Source organism: Typopeltis vanoorti, chromosome 13 (genome assembly GCF_054136105.1).
Source record: "Typopeltis vanoorti isolate ZY-2024b chromosome 13, IOZ_Tvanoo_1.0, whole genome shotgun sequence".
In the NCBI taxonomy this organism is placed as follows: Eukaryota; Metazoa; Arthropoda; class Arachnida; order Uropygi; family Thelyphonidae; genus Typopeltis; species Typopeltis vanoorti.
The window spans coordinates 13830605-13848498 of NC_143561.1; the positions used below are offsets into that span (position 1 = coordinate 13830605).

The 17894-nt window shown below is 34.9% G+C and overlaps 1 protein-coding gene across 2 annotated transcripts in view; it reads left to right on the plus strand.

Annotated features, from left to right (window-relative positions):
• The window catches only part of LOC150099941 (uncharacterized), a 371458-nt gene extending 354860 nt beyond the window's left edge, over positions 1-16598 (plus strand). For both annotated transcript variants that reach the window (XM_090402300.1, XM_090402301.1), the window contains one exon: positions 15502-16598. In XM_090402300.1, coding sequence (XP_090258426.1) covers positions 15502-15819 — 318 coding nt within the window. In that variant the 3' untranslated portion in view covers positions 15820-16598. The remainder of the gene's footprint in view (positions 1-15501) is intronic.
• The last annotated feature ends 1296 nt before the right edge of the window (positions 16599-17894 follow it).

Sequence of the window (17894 nt, forward strand, 5' to 3'; positions counted from 1 at the left end):
GACAATAGCCATAGGTAAATCTGGTGAGTAAGTTGGTGATATGAAGGGTGGGAATACTTCAGTGTGTGTCAGAAAGTTCCTCTTTTTGACCTTTTTTTTTCCTTCAAATCCAAATTTTATTCCAAATCTTCATTCAGAATGCATAGAATGATGCTTTTAGAGATGTTTTGAACCCCCTCTTTTCTCTCTCTCCCTTTTCCACTGAAAAAGAAAAGCCCCCTTAAGGCAGTTATTCCCTTTCATTGTAGCTTTATTTTTTTACTAATTGTTTATTTTACTTCAGTTTCTTCACTTACACCTTTTAGAGCAGTGTTTCCCAAACTGTGGGCCGTGGCCCCCTTGGGGGCCATAGGTTTTGTTGAGGGGGCTGTCAAATAGTGAAAACAAATTTAAAATGTTTTAAGACTAAGTAGATTTTTTTATCTTAAAAGAAACGTATTTATTTTTTATTATTTATTATTTCTTTTCTGTTATGTTTTATATTTTAATGAAAAAAAATCGCACATTGGTGCAGGTTCACAAATTTTGCTTCCTGTGTATTTCTGCGCTTAATGAATATTAGTAAATATATGCTTATTCATATAAGTTTCATTTCAACGCAGAAATCTGAGAATTGCAGTTTCAAATATTTCACCTGATTTTGACTTTTTGTGCAGCAGTATTGAAACACATCCATCACATTAAATTGTTATTAAACTTCTTTTATGTTTTTAATTCTTTCTTTATTACTAATCGTTTTACGTTTCATGTGCTTGTACTGCAAATGTACAATAACAAGATAACTATCTAAATAAAAATATGAGACAATGTCCCATGTTAAATGTGTATGTAAGATGCTAAAAATGTAATATTTGCATTTGATTTTTGCAACATTCGCTGTGTATGTTTTGTATTGAATATAAATACAATAAATATTATAATAATACATGTCTATATAAGGATTTTTTTCGAGGGGGGGGCATGAAATATTTTAATTTTTCTAAAGGGGGCCCTGACATCCAGAAGTTTGGGAAGCACTGTTTTAGAGGACTAGTGTTAGCTTTTATAAGCACTTGTTCTCATATCTTCATTAAATCAACGTATCATAAACTGCTATCATCCGTGATATGATTCGATAATCATTCCTCAGCAACACCGCCAATGTTTTCTGAGTTTGAGTTGATGTGGGACAGCCACCTATCACCTTCTACAGACTCCCTTCCATCACAAAATTGGGAATTCCACCTGAAGACATTGGAATGGTTCACAGCCTCATTTTCATACACCTTTTGTGCTATTTCTAGGGTTTCAGTAACAGACAGACCAGCTTTTAAAACAAAATTTAATTACATTTCTCTGTTTGCTTTTCATATCTATGATGCACAAAGAAAAAGAACTTTACACTACAACATGATTACTACTGAATGTAAACTAACCTCACTCTCTGGATGATATAGACATTAGTTAGTATTACTTAGTACATTTGCCAATAGATCACTCCAGTACGTATGCACAACAAATCAACTCCTAAAACTTGTGGACTGCACTGATATCTTTTTTTTTTCCCTTCCTTATTTGACCCAAGAATGAGCAAACAAAATCTTGTACATGCCATACTATCACAGTTAGATTACTCGTATATAAGAGGGAAGCCGACTTCATATTAGGTTGTTATATATTTTGTAAAGTGCAATACTCTTCTCAGATATATATAATGCTGTGCATTATGGTCTCGTTAGTGGGAGTTAGATCCAAAGAAATACTGAGAGTTAACTTAATGGGAGAAATCATATATTTCCACACTAAAGTAACAAAATAAGGACAAAAACAAGAATATAATTTCTTGTCAAGTATTATTTATTAAACCATTCATGAAACCTTTTTTTTTTTTGTAAGTTTTTTGACAAATTTGATTATTGGTGTGGTGAAAATATAGTTTTTGTAATAGAAAATACATGAATCAAATTGAGATTCAGCTATAACAAAGCTGCTTATGGCACTTTTTATGACATGTGCTATAAACAGTCAACACTGGAAATTGCATTTCATTTTTTATTTCACCACTGCCCCACCCCACACACACACACACACACTCGGTTGAGTGAGTAAGCAACTCTTGGTTCTTGGAGATTATCCCACTTCAAATTATCCAAATGATAAAATCAGAATATTTGAACATCCTGACTTAAGTTGTCCTCAGAGCAGTCAGGAAAATATAACAATATTTCTTTGGGGGGGAGGGAGGTGGGAGAACATGAATTTAACAATGGAATTGAGAAATTTTATTGGCAGAATGACTGATGTAGTCATATCTCTGCTAGATGTATGCTGCCAATAAGATCTCTTTTTAATTGCTGAAAAGATATAATAGAAACAAATTTAAGAAAAGTACCATGTGTACATATGTTCAGAAAAATACATTACACACCCACACACAAATGACTGTCTGGCCTAAGCTATCCAAAACAGAGCCAAATATTGTATCAGAAATGTTTGTAAACCTTATATTTCCTTGCATAATTTGAACCTCCTCTTTTCTCTCTCTCCCACTGAAAAAGAAAAGCCCCTTAAGGCAGTTATTCTCTTTCATTGTAGCTTATTTTTTTACTAATTGTTTATTTTACTTCAGTTTCTTCACTTACACCTTTTAGAGGACTAGTGTTAGCTTTTATAAGCACTTGTTCTCATATCTTCATTAAATCAATGTACCAGAAACTGCTTCAAGAATGCTGTATTCTTGCTTTATCTTCTGCTCTATTTATGCTTTTATATAATTCTTTCATGACTTTTTTATAGCTTTATTAATTTAATCCTTATATGCTATATATAGTCTTTACTTATTGCATAAATTTTCCTTGTGGTGAGGAGAGAAAATTCAGTAACCATCATAATTCTAAAACACAGTGTTACATAAGCTGCTACCAATTCCTTTTATATATTCCTTGGTGTAGTTTCTTCATGTTCTCACCTGCTATGTTATTTTATAATTTTGTTTTCATGTCTGTTTTTTTTTCCTGTACCTAAATCAACATAACTCTATCAAAAATAAACTATTCACTTGCAACAGACTTAAAATTAAGCTTCATTGACATATCCTTAAGATAAAGCCAATCTACCTAAACAAATAGTGCAGACTTCATCATCAAATTCCTGCCATGTACCCTCAAGGGTGTACAGGATATGATAGCACTACATGAAAAATTTACATCATTATTAACTTCCTATCTACAATTTTCCTCCAAATCAGTCTGTTACTTGTCAATATAAGATCTGATAATGTTGGAGTCAAGTCTGTTACTTGACTCCAACATTATCAGATCTTATATTTCTATCATCTAAGGCACTTTGTACAGTATCAATCCAATTATATCTTGGTCTTCTTCTTCTGGGTCGTTTTCCTGCCAACCTGGCAGAGAACACTTGTTTTGCTAATCTTTCCTCGCCCATTCTATTTAAGTGACCATACCACCTGAGATTAGCTCTGTTAACGCATTCCTTGGATGCTGACAATGTAAAGTTCTTTCCTAATATCGTCATTTTTAATATGATATTGCCATTGATGCCATTTGTTCACACCTCTAACCTTTCTCGGGATTCTCGTATCTGCGGTCTCTAGTCTTTGGTCAAGTGTTTTACTTCTGACCCAGCTCTCAGATCCATAAGTTAAAACTGGTTTGAACACTGTCTTGTATACAGCTAATTTAGTGTTCCAACTAATTTCTCTCTTATTGAATATGAATTTATTCAATTGACTTCCTACCATACCAGCTTTGTTGATTTTGTCGTCTATTTCCATATTTAATTTACCATCTTCACTAAAAATCGTGCCTAAGTAGCTGAAATGTGTTACTTGTTCCACAGGTTCTCCATTCACAACGCAGTTGCATTTTCAGCGATTCTGCCTATTTTCATTGTCTTTGTCTTTTTATTGCTGACCTTCATACCATATCTATTACAACAGTTATTCAATTTAGTCAGGGAATCTTGCAGACTTGTAGCGGATTTATTTAGAAGTATAACATCTTTCGCATAAAGCAAAGAACTGACATTAACATCTCCAATTTTGATATTATGTTTAATACCACTTTCCTTCATAATGTGATCCATATAGATAATGAATAACAGAGAGGATAATGTACATCCTTGTCTCACACCAGATTTAATATTAAACCATCTTCCTGTACTTCCTTCAATTCTAACTGCTGACTTACTACTCAAATAAAGACTAAGTATTGCTTGATATAATGCCCCACTGACACCACTATTCAATATGCTATAACCATAGCATATTGAATAGCTTCTCTCTTGGCACCTTGTCATATGCCTTTTCCAGATCGAAAAAACTTAAATATAGATCTTTGTTATATTCCCATGCTTTCTCAACTATTTGTCGTAAAGTGAAGATATGATCCTGACAGCCTCTATTTGGCCTGAATCCAGCTTGTTCTTTGCCAAGCTTTTCTTTCACAATTCTTCTCAACTGTTTCTCAAGTATACTTGCATATATCTTGCCAGAACACTCAGTAGGGAAATACCTCTGTAATTCTCACATTCGGTTTTATTTCCCTTTTTATATATGGGTACTATGAGAGCTCTACTCCAATCATCGGGAATTCGTCCCTCTGTCCAGGCTTTCTGAACTATGCAGTGCAGCCACTGTAAGACTTTTATACCGCCACACTTCAGCATTTCTGGTCAAATATCATCTACTCCTGCTGCCTTTCCACATTTCAAGCCTTTGATGGCTTTTTCTACTTCAAGTATGGATATGTATTCCTGACTGTATGCCTGTTGAGTGTTTTTTACCACTGTGCTATCACTGCTTGTTTCATTTAGCAATTTTTAAAGTAATTACTCCATACTTCAAGGATATCTTTTTTCCCCCGTTTTCATGTCACCTTTATCATCTCTAACTCCTTTTACAGCACTCTTTCCTCCATTTCTAAGCTTCTTCAACAACCTCCAGAATATTCTTACCACCTTCTTGATATTTATTTTCTATGTTCTTGCCAAAGTCCTCCCATGACTTTTGTTTAGCTAATTTTACACAGTGTTTAGCTTTCTTACATTTGTCTCTGTATTCTCTAAGAGCACAAGCTGACTTATTTGCCAGGAACTTTTGATATGCTTTCTTCTTTTCCTTCACTGCCTCTTTAACTTCCTGTGTCCACCATGGAGTTCTGATTTTTCTATCCTTGCAGACAACCTCCCCACATGCCTCTCTGGCTGAATCAATCAGTGTTTTCTTCGAGGCTTGCCACTGAATCTCCATGGTTTGGTTGCTGTTCTGAAACTCTCATTTTTTCTTCAATAATCTTTGTGTATTTTAGTCTACAGTTCACATCTGAGTGAAGACTTTGATTAGATAAACCCAGTTTTCTAATAATTTAAGAAGCTGTAAAAAAAAAATCTTCCAGTATTTTAATCTCTAAAATAATAAATGGAAATCAAATTAGTTTTTTTCTTTCTTTTTTTCAGTTATCTTTATTAACTCTGTGAAGCAGCAGTTTTTGGCAGTTAATTTCATTGATTTTGTTTTGCATTAGAAAGTTCTATTAATGAATGCCAAAATGAAGTAAATCCAAACAGTAATGACTTGTTTATAGAAAATGGAAGCACTCTTTTAACGATAAAGATGCCTTATAGCAAGTCTCTTTTAGAACATATAATTCTTCAAATGGATTCAATTTTGAATTCATAGATCTTGAAAGATTTTTGTCATGTGCAGTACTTGCTAGAATAATTAATGCGCATGTGCACGCACACACAAACACAAAATGGAGATGCCGGAAATTCTCAAATCAGTAGTCACCTATTCATATAATCTGTAAGGTTCAACAAATTTGTTAAACCTTTTTTATATAAATGCCTACCTTGAACTAACAGTTTGAAACAGTGCTTCTTGCAAGTAAAATTTTAAAAACTGACTAATACAAGATGAATCTATTAATTCAGTATTACATCTTAAATTTTTGGGGTACTTTGAGACAAGGCTGCAGAGTCAATATCTTCTTTTTAACTTTGTGCTTTAAATTTAAAGTAAAAAAAGCCAAATATTCATACCATGTCAATTGGCACATATTTTATGAATACATTCAGCTTTTTATTTTAAATTGAAAGAATACTTACCACATAAATGTAGTAGCAGTGGTATAGAAAGAAAAGGAGAGGATATGTTACTGTAGGTGAAAGGAAGGGGGGACAATACAGGCTTATGTTAGAATTAAGTCCTGCTTAATGACTTAATTTTTTTTTAAATGACTTAAAACGATGAGAATTGTTTTAAGCATTAAGCAAGAGTTGATCATTTCTTTTATGGGTTCATTTTGGAAAATTATTTTAGATAGTTTCAACTCTTGGTTGATATGAGATATTTGGTGTAAGTCAGATCTTTTGGCTGTTATCTATTTCTGTATCATATCAGTTAGGAATTCTTCCAAATCCTGTTTGGTATGACAGCAGATGAATTCTTTTAATCCACTTTGTCTTGATGCTGATTATGGTTATTTAGCATCCCTTCTATCTAGAACATGATAACCAAAAGCTGTGAAGTTCGTCACTGTTTTAAGTACATAAAACCTGCAATCTGTTCCCACTTTTTATTTTGTGCTGATTTAAATGTGCATGTACACACTCAGTCTATAATTGAATCAATCACTTATAGATACAGAATACCTGAAATTATTATGTTTCATGCACAGCAGTTCTTATATTTCTTGGTATAAAAATCCATGCTTATTAGATTGATTATTGATTGCCATTATTAGATGCAAACAGTGATCATGCCTCAGTTTTTCAGAATGCTTTTTAGAATGTTCCTTCTAAAAAGTAACTTGCATAAAAAATGTAATTTGATGTTTGAATAATAGTATTTTTTCCTTTAAATTTGTTTATTAATCTTTAGGAGATAACCTGTCAGGTATTATATAATGTAAAGGACATTCATTACCATTTGCTGCAGCAGCAGGAGGACATTTTTTTATATGCTTTATGAGTATTGAAATTTCTTTCAACGAAATCTTACAATAAATTGCACCAATATATTCCAAGCTACAAAATTGTTCACAATCCATGTCTTCAACACTGATACCTTTTGCTATATTTCAGTGGGGTGAGAATCTTGTTTATTTGGACCACCACAACTCAGTCCTACATTTCACAGAAGAGAGGCTATCCCATTCTCATCATCATCAAATTCCTGCTATGTACCCTCAAGGGGTGTACAGGATATGATAGTATTACATGAAAAAAAAATTACATCATTATTAATTTCCTATTTTCCTCCAAATCAGTCTGTTACTTGTAAAGACTCTAACATTATCAGATCTTATATTTCTATCGTCTAAGACACTTTGTACCGTATCAATCCACCTATATCTTGGTCTTCCTCTGGGTCATTTTGTTGCCAACCTGGCAGAGAACACTTGTTATGCTAATCTTTCCTCGCCCATTCTGTTTAAGTCACCATACCATCTGAGATTAGCTCTGCTAACGCATTCCTGGATGCTGACAATGTCAAGTTCTTTCCTAATATTCTCATTTTTAATATGATATTGCCATTCATGCCATCTGTTCACACCTATAATCTTTCTCAGGACTCTCATATCTGTGGTCTCTAGTCTTTAATCAAGTGTTTTACTTCTGACCCAGCTCTCAGATCCATAAGTTAAAACTGGTTTGAACACTGTCTTGTATACAGCCAATTTAGTGTTCTGACTAATTTCTCTCTTATTCCATATGAATTTATTCAATTGACTTGCTACCATACCAGCTTTGTTGATTCTGTTGTCTATTTCCATATTTAATTTACCATCTTCACTAAAAATCGTGCCTAAGTGGCTGAAATGTTTTACTTGTTCCACAGGTTCCCAGTTCACAACACACTTAACATTTTCAACAATTCTACCTATTTTCATTGTCTTTGTCTTTTTAATGCTGACCTTCATACCATATCTATTACAACAGTTATTCAATTTAGTCAGAGAATCTTGCAGACTTGTAGCGGATTTATTTAGAAGTATACATCGTCCGCATAAAGCAAAGAGCTCACATTAACATCTCCAATTTTGATATCAGGTTTAATACCACTTTCCTTCATAATGTGATCCATATAGATAATGAATAACAGAGGGCATAATGTACATCCTTGTCTGACACCAGATTTAACATTAAACCATCTTCCTGTACTTCCTTGAATTCTAACTGCTGACTTACAACTCAAATAAAGATGAAGTATTGCTTGATATAATGCCCCATTCACACCATATAACTGTAGCGTATTGAATAACTTCTCTCTTGGCACCTTATCATATGCCTTTTCCAAATCAACAAAACTTAAATACAGATCTTTGTTATATTCCCATGCTTTCTCGACTATTTGTCATAAAGTGAAGATCTGATCCTGACAGCCTCTGTTTGGCCTGAATCCAGCTTGTTCTTCACCAAGCTTTTCTTCCACAATTCCTCTCAACCGTTTCTCAAATATACTTGCATAGATCTTGCTAGGAACACTCAGTAGGGAAATACCTCTGTAATTCTCACATTCAGTTTTATTTCCCTTTTTATATATGGGTACTATGAGAGCTCTACTCCAATCATCGGGAATTCGTCCCTCTGTCCAGGCCTTCTGCACTATGCAGTGCAGCCACTGTAAGACTCTCACACCACCATACTTCAGCATTTCTGGTCGAATATCATCTACTCCTGCTGCCTTTCCACATTTCAAGCCTTTGATGGCTTTTTCTACTTCAAGTATGGATATGTATTCCTGACTGCAAACCTGGTCAGTGTTTTTTTACCACTGTGCTGTCATCACTGCTTGTTTCATTTAGCAGTTTTTCAAAGTAATTACTCCATACTTCAAGAATATCTTTTTCTCCTGTTTTCATGTCGCCTTTATCATCTCTAACTCCTTTTACAGCGCACTTTCCTCCATTCCTAAGTTTCTTCAACAAACTCCAGAATATTTTGCCACCTTCTTGATATTTATTTTCTATATTCTTGCCAAAGTCTTCCCATGACCTTTGTTTAGCTAGTTTTACACACTGTTTAGCTTTCTTACATTTGTCTCTGTATTCTGTAAGAGCAAAAGCTGACTTATTTGCCAGGAACTTTTGATATGCTTTCTTCTTTTCCTTCACTGCCTCTTTAACTTCCTGTGTCCACCAGGGAGTTCTGATTTTTTTATCCTTGCACACATCCTCACCACATTGCCTCTCTGGCAGAATCAATCAATGTTTTCTTCAGATTTTGCCACTGAATCTCCAAGGTTTGATTCCTGTTCTGAAACTCTTTCATTTTCTTTTCAATAATCTTTCTGTATTTTAATCTACAGTTCACATCTGAGAGCTGCTCAACTTTTATTCGCTTTAAAACTTTCTTACATGTCATTCTTTTCAATATGAAATTCAATTTTATCCTGCTCAAGACTAAATAGTGATCACTTCCAATTTCAAATCCTCTGTATACTCTGGTGTCCTGCACCAGGGAGAAAACATCACTATCAACAATAACATAGTCAATGAGACTTTTCTTATTCCTAGCCTCTTCTCTCCATGTGAATTTGTGTGCATTTTTATGTTGGAACATGGTGTTAGTAATAACCAGTCCATGTCCTGAGCAGAAATCCAACAGATATTTGCCATTATTATTAGCTTTGCTCTTTTCTCCAAATTTTCCCAAAATATTTTTGTATGTCTCACAATCATTTCCTACTCTGCTATTTAGATCCCCAACAAGGACCAACTTTTCCTTTTTCATTGTGTCAGTTGCTTTTTCTAAAGCGTCAAAAAATTCCTCCACTTCTACCTTAGTAGAACCTTCTGTGGGACCATAGGCACAAATAAGTCTCATTGTCCAGTTCCCCATTCTCATATTTGCCCACATTACTCTACTTGAGACTGACTGCCATTCAAGAAGATTAGCCTCGTATTTTGTGTTGAATACTATGGCTACTCCTTCTTTTCCTTGATTGTCATTTTCAGTCACCCCTATTATGTCGATCTGGTACTTATCTAATTCCTCAGCTAGCTCCATTTCTTTGCCATTCAGGCTTCTTATGTTGATAGTACCGATCTTTAACTCTGGTGATGTTGAGTTGTGGTTTGTTTTCAGATTTGTTCCAGTAGCTGACTTTTCGCTGTTCGCCCTGGTTCCCTGGCGAAACAACAGGGGCCTTGTTTAACTGGGCGATGCCCCAGCCGGCATGAAATTTTGTCATGTTGTACCATCATTTTTTATTTTGGTTTAACCAATAAGAATACAATTTGGTCGGCTAAATCCCAAATTGCCAGCCCATCCTCGTTCGTTTTGTATCCAAGTAGATACCCAACAGGGTGCACCACGAGAAGGTGAGGATTGGACATTAGGTCAGAAGCCCTGGTCGGTTCTCCGCATTCCTTGAAAGGCTATGTGGAGGTCCCCTCTCAGTTATACAGCTTTGACTCTTAAGCACCCCTATCCCATTCCCAACCTTTGATAATACTCAGATCTTCACACAAGATCAATTCTCTCTCCTTGGTGTGACTTACATTTCTAGGCTCATCTTGCACCACACCTCATCTGCATATCTGTATCCTTTTCTCTTCGAGACGTTTCTCACCTGTTCAACTCCTAACACTATAAATCTCCCATCTGCCCAAAATAGAATAGTTTCCTACGTATGGGATGCTGCACTAAAAAACCTCTCTAAAAATGTTCTATGTTATCCAGAAAAGAGAGAGCTAATGTGGTCAATTGGTGATCCCTTCTCTTGCAGATTCACATTTCATTTTTCATTCTTATAGATATACTGTTTCCACCTTAAACCTCTTCTACTGGTATTTTTCTAGGTGCTGTTCCATTGAATTTGCTAAGACCATTCTTTTGCTTTACCTCAGGCAAGTCTATAAACGTTAAGCAACTGCCAGTCAACATACAGAGGCGTAGCTAGTGCGGGATAGAGTGGGTGGCACTTTGAACCATATTGAACTTTTGCAGTTAATTCTAAAATGCAGTCTCGTGAATTCATTTCCAAATATTGTAATATTGCGAATTTTCCTCACAACTGCTGTAAGTGTTGCTAGTTGTGAGAGAAGATTTTCTAAATTAAAAGTGATTAAGAATTACCTACATTACTATGAAATAGGCTTCTCCAATGTCATCGACAATTTTGCTAACAGAAAAGCAAGAAAAATAACATTTTAGAATGTTGAAATTAAAGTTTTACTTCAAAAATAAACATAGTGTTTTAATTTATTTCCCTATACGTCGTATTGACGTTTGTAGTATTTTTGGTGTGTATTGAGAGGGGCGGCAAACTCAGGGACCGCCCCAGTAGCAAAAGCTCTAGCTACACCACTGTCAACATCCATTTATTATTCAGTTCCAAATATACCAAAACCAACTTCTTATCCCCTCATTCCTTTTACCTCTGTGCTGTAGCACAGTCTACCCCACAGAATTTTTCCGTAAGGACTACAATCTCCAGTTATTCAAAAAAATATATCAACAGGTTCTTTCTTTATCATGGCCTACACAATGCACTGATGCTGTATGTTTTGGGACTTTTCATGTGTGGAATTAATATTAAAGCACTGTCGACATATAGCTGACTGATACAAGTGCAATTTAGGAAACATACGTTGTAGGTAATAATTCCAGTTTCACAATGTAAATCTTTTGTCACTCATGTCTGAATAAGCTAGTGGAGATTTGAAAATTTTATTTTATCTTCCTAGCATGTGCTATTTCTCTTACAAGAAGACTGTAACACAACATTGTTATCTACCATATGCACCTTTCTGTTATACTGGTCTCTTTATATAAGGTGTGTGCAAAAAAGTTCCATGACAATTATTATTAAAAAAAAACTGGGCATGCTAGTATATTGTTTTGTAAGTAGATATGTATGCAGACATGTCATAGCATGACCAAACAAGCCCAGTCACCCTGCACTATTTTGATGAATAAAGCAAATAAAAGTTGAGCAGCTCTCAGATGTGAACTGTAGACTGAAATACACAAAGATTATTGAAGAAAAAATGAAAGAGTTCGAGAACAGGAACCAAACCTTGGAGATTCAGTGGCAAAATCAGAAGAAAACATTGATTGATTCTGCCAGAGAGGCATGTGGTGAGGATGTGTGCAAGGATAAAAAAATCAGAACTCCCTGGTGGACACAGGAAGTTAAAGAGGCAGTGAAGGAAAAGAAGAAAGCATATCAAAAGTTCCTGGCAAATAAGTCAGCTTTTGCTCTTACAGAATACAGAGACAAATGTAAGAAAGCTAAACAGTGTGTAAAACTAGCTAAACAAAGGTCATGGGAGGACTTTGGCAAGAATATAGAAAATAAATATCAAGAAGGTGGCAAAATATTCTGGAGGTTGTTGAAGAAGCTTAGGAATGGAGGAAATGGTGCTGTAAAAGGAGTTAGAGATCATAAAGGTGATATGAAAACGGGAGAAAATGATATCCTTGAAGTATGGAGTAATTACTTTGAAAAACTGCTAAATGAAACAAGCAGTGATGACAGCACAGTGGTAAAAAAACACTGACCAGGCATGCAGTCAGGAATACATATCCATACTTGAAGTAAGGAAATCCATCAAAGACTTGAAATGTGGAAAGGCAGCAGGAGTTGATGATATTCGACCAGAAATACTGAAGTATGGTGGTATAAAATTCTTACAGTGGCTGCACTGCATAGCTCAGAATGCCTGGACAGAGGGACGAATTCCCAATGATTGGAGTAGAGCTCTCATAGTACCCATATATAAAAAGGGAAAACTGAATGTGAGAATTACAGAGGTATATCCCTGCTCAATGTTCCTGGTAAGATATATGCAAATATACTTGACAAACGGTTGAGAAGAATTGTGGAAGAAAAGCTTGGTGAAGAACAAGTTGGATTCAGACCAAATAGAGGCTGTCAAGATTAGATCTTCACTTTACGACAAATAGTGGAGAAATCATGGGAATATAACAAAGATCTATAATTAAGTTTTGTCTATTTTGAAAAGGCATATGACAAGGTGCCAAGAGAGAAACTATTTAATACGCTATAGTTATATGGTGTTAATGGGGCATTATATCAAGCAATACTTAGTCTTTATTTGAGTTGTAAGTCAACAGTTAGAATTGAAGGAAGTACAGGAAGATGGTTTAATGTTAAATCTGGTGTGAGACAAGGATGTTCATTATTCCCTCTGTTATTCATTATCTATATGGATCACATTATGAAGGAAAGTGGTATTAAACCTGATATCAAAATTGGAGATGTTAATGTGAGCTCTTTGCTTTATGCGGACGATGTATACTTCTAAATAAATCCGCTACAAGTCTGCAAGATTCTCTGACTAAATTGAATAACTGTTGTAATAGATATGGTATGAAGGTCAGCATTAAAAAGACAAAGACAATGAAAATAGGTAGAATTGTTGAAAATGTTAAGTGTGTTGTGAACGGGGAACCTGTGGAACAAGTAAAACATTTCAGCTACTTAGGCACGATTTTTAGTGAAGATGGTAAATTAAATATGGAAATAGACAACAGAATCAACAAAGCTGGTATGGTAGCAAGTCAATTGAATAAATTCATATGGAATAAGAGAAAAATTATTCGGAACACTAAATTAGCTGTATACAAGACAGTGTTTCAAACCAGTTTTAACTTATGGATTTGAGAGCTGGGTCAGAAGTAAAACACTTGACAAAAGACTAGAGACCGCAGATACGAGAGTCCTGAGAAAGATTAGAAGCGTGAACAGATGGCATCAAATTTTAATATCATATTAAAAATGAGAATATTAGGAAAGAACTTGACATTGTTAGCATCCAGGAATGCGTTAGCAGAGCTAATCTCAGGTGGTATGGTCATGTAAACAGAATGGACGAGGATAGATTAGCAAAACAAGTGTTGTCTGCCAAGTTGGCAGGAAAACGACCCAGAGGAAGACCAAGATATAGGTGGATTGATACGGTACAAAGTGCCTCAGACGATAGAAATATAAGATCTGATAATGTTGGATTCTTGACAAGTAACAGACTGATTTGGAGGAAAATTGTAGATAGGAAGTTAGTAATGATGTAAATTTTTCATGTCGTACTATCATATCCTGTACACCCCCCTTGAGGGGTACATGGCAGGAATTTGATGATTATGTGCATCACAATTTTGCATTAAACTTGGCCAAAAGAAAAAAAAAAAAAAGAGTTCCATAGAAATTTATCAAAGAAGTTATTAATGATGTAAATTTTTCATGTAGTACTATCATATCCTCTACACCCCTTGAGGGTACGTGGCAGGAATTTGATGATGTATGTGCATCACAATTTTGCATTAAACTTGGCCAAAAGAAAAGAAGAAAAAAAAAAGCGTTCCCGTAGAAATTTATCAAATGCTTAAAACAACTTTCAGGGCTAATGCCTTAAGCTGTTCGAAGACAGTAGAGTGGTTCATAAGATTTAAAGGTCGAATTTCATTGAAGATGATCCTTGCTCTGGATGAAAACAGATATCCCACATTCATGTTTGTGGGATATCTTTCCTACAATCAGTGAAATCACTGTTTGACAGCTAGCCTGTGAAACGGGAATGCATGCCACCAAATTCTAATAGAAGATTTGGTAACGAGGAAGATTGTTACAAAGTTTGCCAAGACATCTCACTCAGGAACATAAGTTTTTCTGGCTCAAAAAAACACTAATACCTCTCCTACCATATTCACCAGATTTCTCTTCCCCCACCCATGATTTTTTTTTTTTTTTTTAAATTCTCTAAACTAAAATCTCTACTTAAAAACAGAATGTGACAGTAACTCAAATCAATTCCTTTAGAACAGTTCCAAAGATGCTTCAAAAAAAAAAAAAAAAAAAAAAAGTGGGGGAAAACACTGAGAACAGTTTATTGAGGCAGGAGAAGAATGTTTGGAAGGGGATATGTTCCTATAGCTCATAAGCTTTCGTATATATTTTAAATAAATTATGTCTTGGAAATTTTTGAACAGACCTTGTATATCGTTAAAGTTTTTTTGTTATTTATTCATTCATTTGGTGTAATGTTTATCCTCCTTTTCTGCAGATTCAAATCCTATCTAGGATGGGAGAAACCAATATTTGTAAGAAATACCATTGATCGTGAGGCGATTTTACATGGCAAGGTTTCCCCTGCTGTCCACTACTCAAGTTTCTCCACTTCTTTAAGCTCCAGCCATCTCTCTTAATCTCGGCATCTCTGATTTTCCTGTAGCTCTTTCTATCCTCTGGAGTACCATATGATTGTCATCTTTGTCCATTAATTAATGATTAATCAGTTATTTAACATGCATAAATGGGTTTTATTGGTTCTTATATTCTGCTGTTTGCTACAAGGACATCTTCAGAGACTGTGCTAAGAAATGGTAAGGCTATAGAGAGACATGTTATGTTTACAATGCGTCACAGCTGTATATGTAAAACATATTACTGTTCAAAAGAGCCAATGAATAATTAATGTAATCATTAATGTCCTGTAAAAGTTTGTAAATTATTATTTTTTGTTTCATCAGTTTTGCCTACTGGAGAAGCGGAATAAGCTGAGTGATCAACATGAAGAAGCTCGTCAACTAAAAGAGAATACTGATCGGCGTAGTCATCAGGTTTCTACATTTTTGCAGCAATACTTCACCCAAGAAGAGTATGGCAATTATGAAAACTTTATAAAGACAAAGTCAAGGTTACTGATGGATGCTCGAGAAATTGAAGAAAAAATAATTTTAGGAGAAGAACAATTAGCTGCTCTATATAACAGCATGGACACTCATTTGAAAACCAGTCCTCCATCAGAAACTGCTACCATCTCTCACAACAAAATTGACAGGACTTGAAAACATACCATGGAGGAGAAGTGATTTCTACAAGTTGTTTCTCATGTCTCATACTGCTTGGCCCTAGATGTCTGCAGGTTTTCAGACCTAGCTGCCAAACTGTAGTGATGACAGTTATCATTGTTATTACCACTAGAAGTATATATATATAATGATACTAACAAAAGTCAATGATCATTGACAACAAAGTGCGCCAAGTGTTGGTCACTTGTTTCATTCATCAAAGCCCATCATATAGTTGTCTTCCTCTTAAATTTCATATTATCAGTTATTTATCAATGTATTTGTCTTACATACCACACACAAACATATATAATTTAATTTTTTAATAAAATACCACCAAATGATGCAGGAATACAACAGTCTTAACACGCTGCATTTTTTTAACCCCAAACTATGTTGGTCTGATAATAGAAACTTAACATTAGCATTTAATTGTGATGTTCTGAGTGATAACTGAAGTGGACTGAGATAGCTGCCTTTTTGTTTATAAGAGGACTTATGTATAATAATTGTTGCTTACAAGGTACAGCAAATGTAAAATTTCAGAAGCACGTTGTGTAAAAGTATTTTTGGAGAGAACTGTTTTCTCCCAGCAGAAAGCCATTGGCAATGATGTTTTTTGTACATTAATAGAATGTACCGAATTGAAACTGGTTATTTCTTGTTGTAACTTGTAGCAGATCAGATCATGTTATATATGTGTTGCGCTGTACATATGCATTCTGCTTGCCTTAATCTGTCAAAGTTGATAGAAAATAAAGAGAGTATAATGTTGATGGAATTGTTTTTGGTTCATTTGTATAATTACAATTCAATTTTTTTCACCAGAATACATTTAAGACATTTTTATTCTATACAACATCTGAATAACTAGTACCATTCAGAAATTCACATAATTTCTATCACTACACGGGTCCTAATTCATACTTTCATTGCCTCCAGTGCATTCCTACCAAAAATCCATGGGACACTCCTCTGATAGTAGGGAAAGGGAAGTGACTACTATACAGCATGCAAATTTTGTGGCTTATAAAAGTCAGCAATGATTTACACAAGTCATATAGATTGGATACGCAGAGTACAATGAAAATAATTAATAGCATTTCAGAGAAGAATGATAGTTATGTCACTTGAGAAAATCACGCCATTAATGATGTGTATTTTTTTGCTAACAAAAGATTGTGCGCTGGATAATTCTATGAAAATTCTACATGCAGCTGTTTGCTTACGACTGCTCATATCTCCAAACAGATTCTGTAGGATGTAACTAGCCTTCTCAAAGAGAAGTGACTCCTATCTTGTCATATCTTAAGCACTCAACACTTGTAAGCTTCCAATTTTTTATTGTACATTTCAAGTCCAGAGTTAGCAACATGAAATGGGGAAAAAAAATTGGAAGCCTACAAGTGTTGTTGAGTGATCAAGATATGACAGGGTAGGCCTAAAATACTGATAGGAATCACTTCTCCTTGAGAAGGCTAGTTACATCTTACAGAATCTGCTGTTTGGAGATATGAGCAATCATAAGCAAACAGCTGCACGCAGAATTTTTATAGAATTATCCAGCACACAATCCTTTGTTAGAAAAAAAAAAAAAAAAAAAAAAACATCATTAATGGCATGAACTAAGGTAAAAGAACCTTGACCATAGAGCAATGGAAATTGGTTCTGTGGAGTAACAAGTCACATTTACATGCTTTTCACTGAATGCCATAACAGTGAAGTTTGGAGGTGGTATAATGATGTAGGTGTTACTTCTCGTAGTCTAGATTAGGTCCATTGGTTATAGTGCATAGTCCTTGTACTTTTCGACATAAGCATTATGTCATAAAGCAATGATTGTAAACACAGGGTTGGAAGAAATAGAATCAGAATAGAGCTCCCCCCCCCCCTCTCTCTCAACCTAATCCCAACGGAAATCTGGCATGGGAAATTTGGAGCATAATCAGGAAGTCAGAAGTTGTCCTACTTCTGTGGCCAGAAGGAGGACAACACTTTATTGATAGAAATTATAAAGGCAATGTTATGTTTTATAACCATGACTTTTTTGGCAGGTTATAGTGTACAGGGTT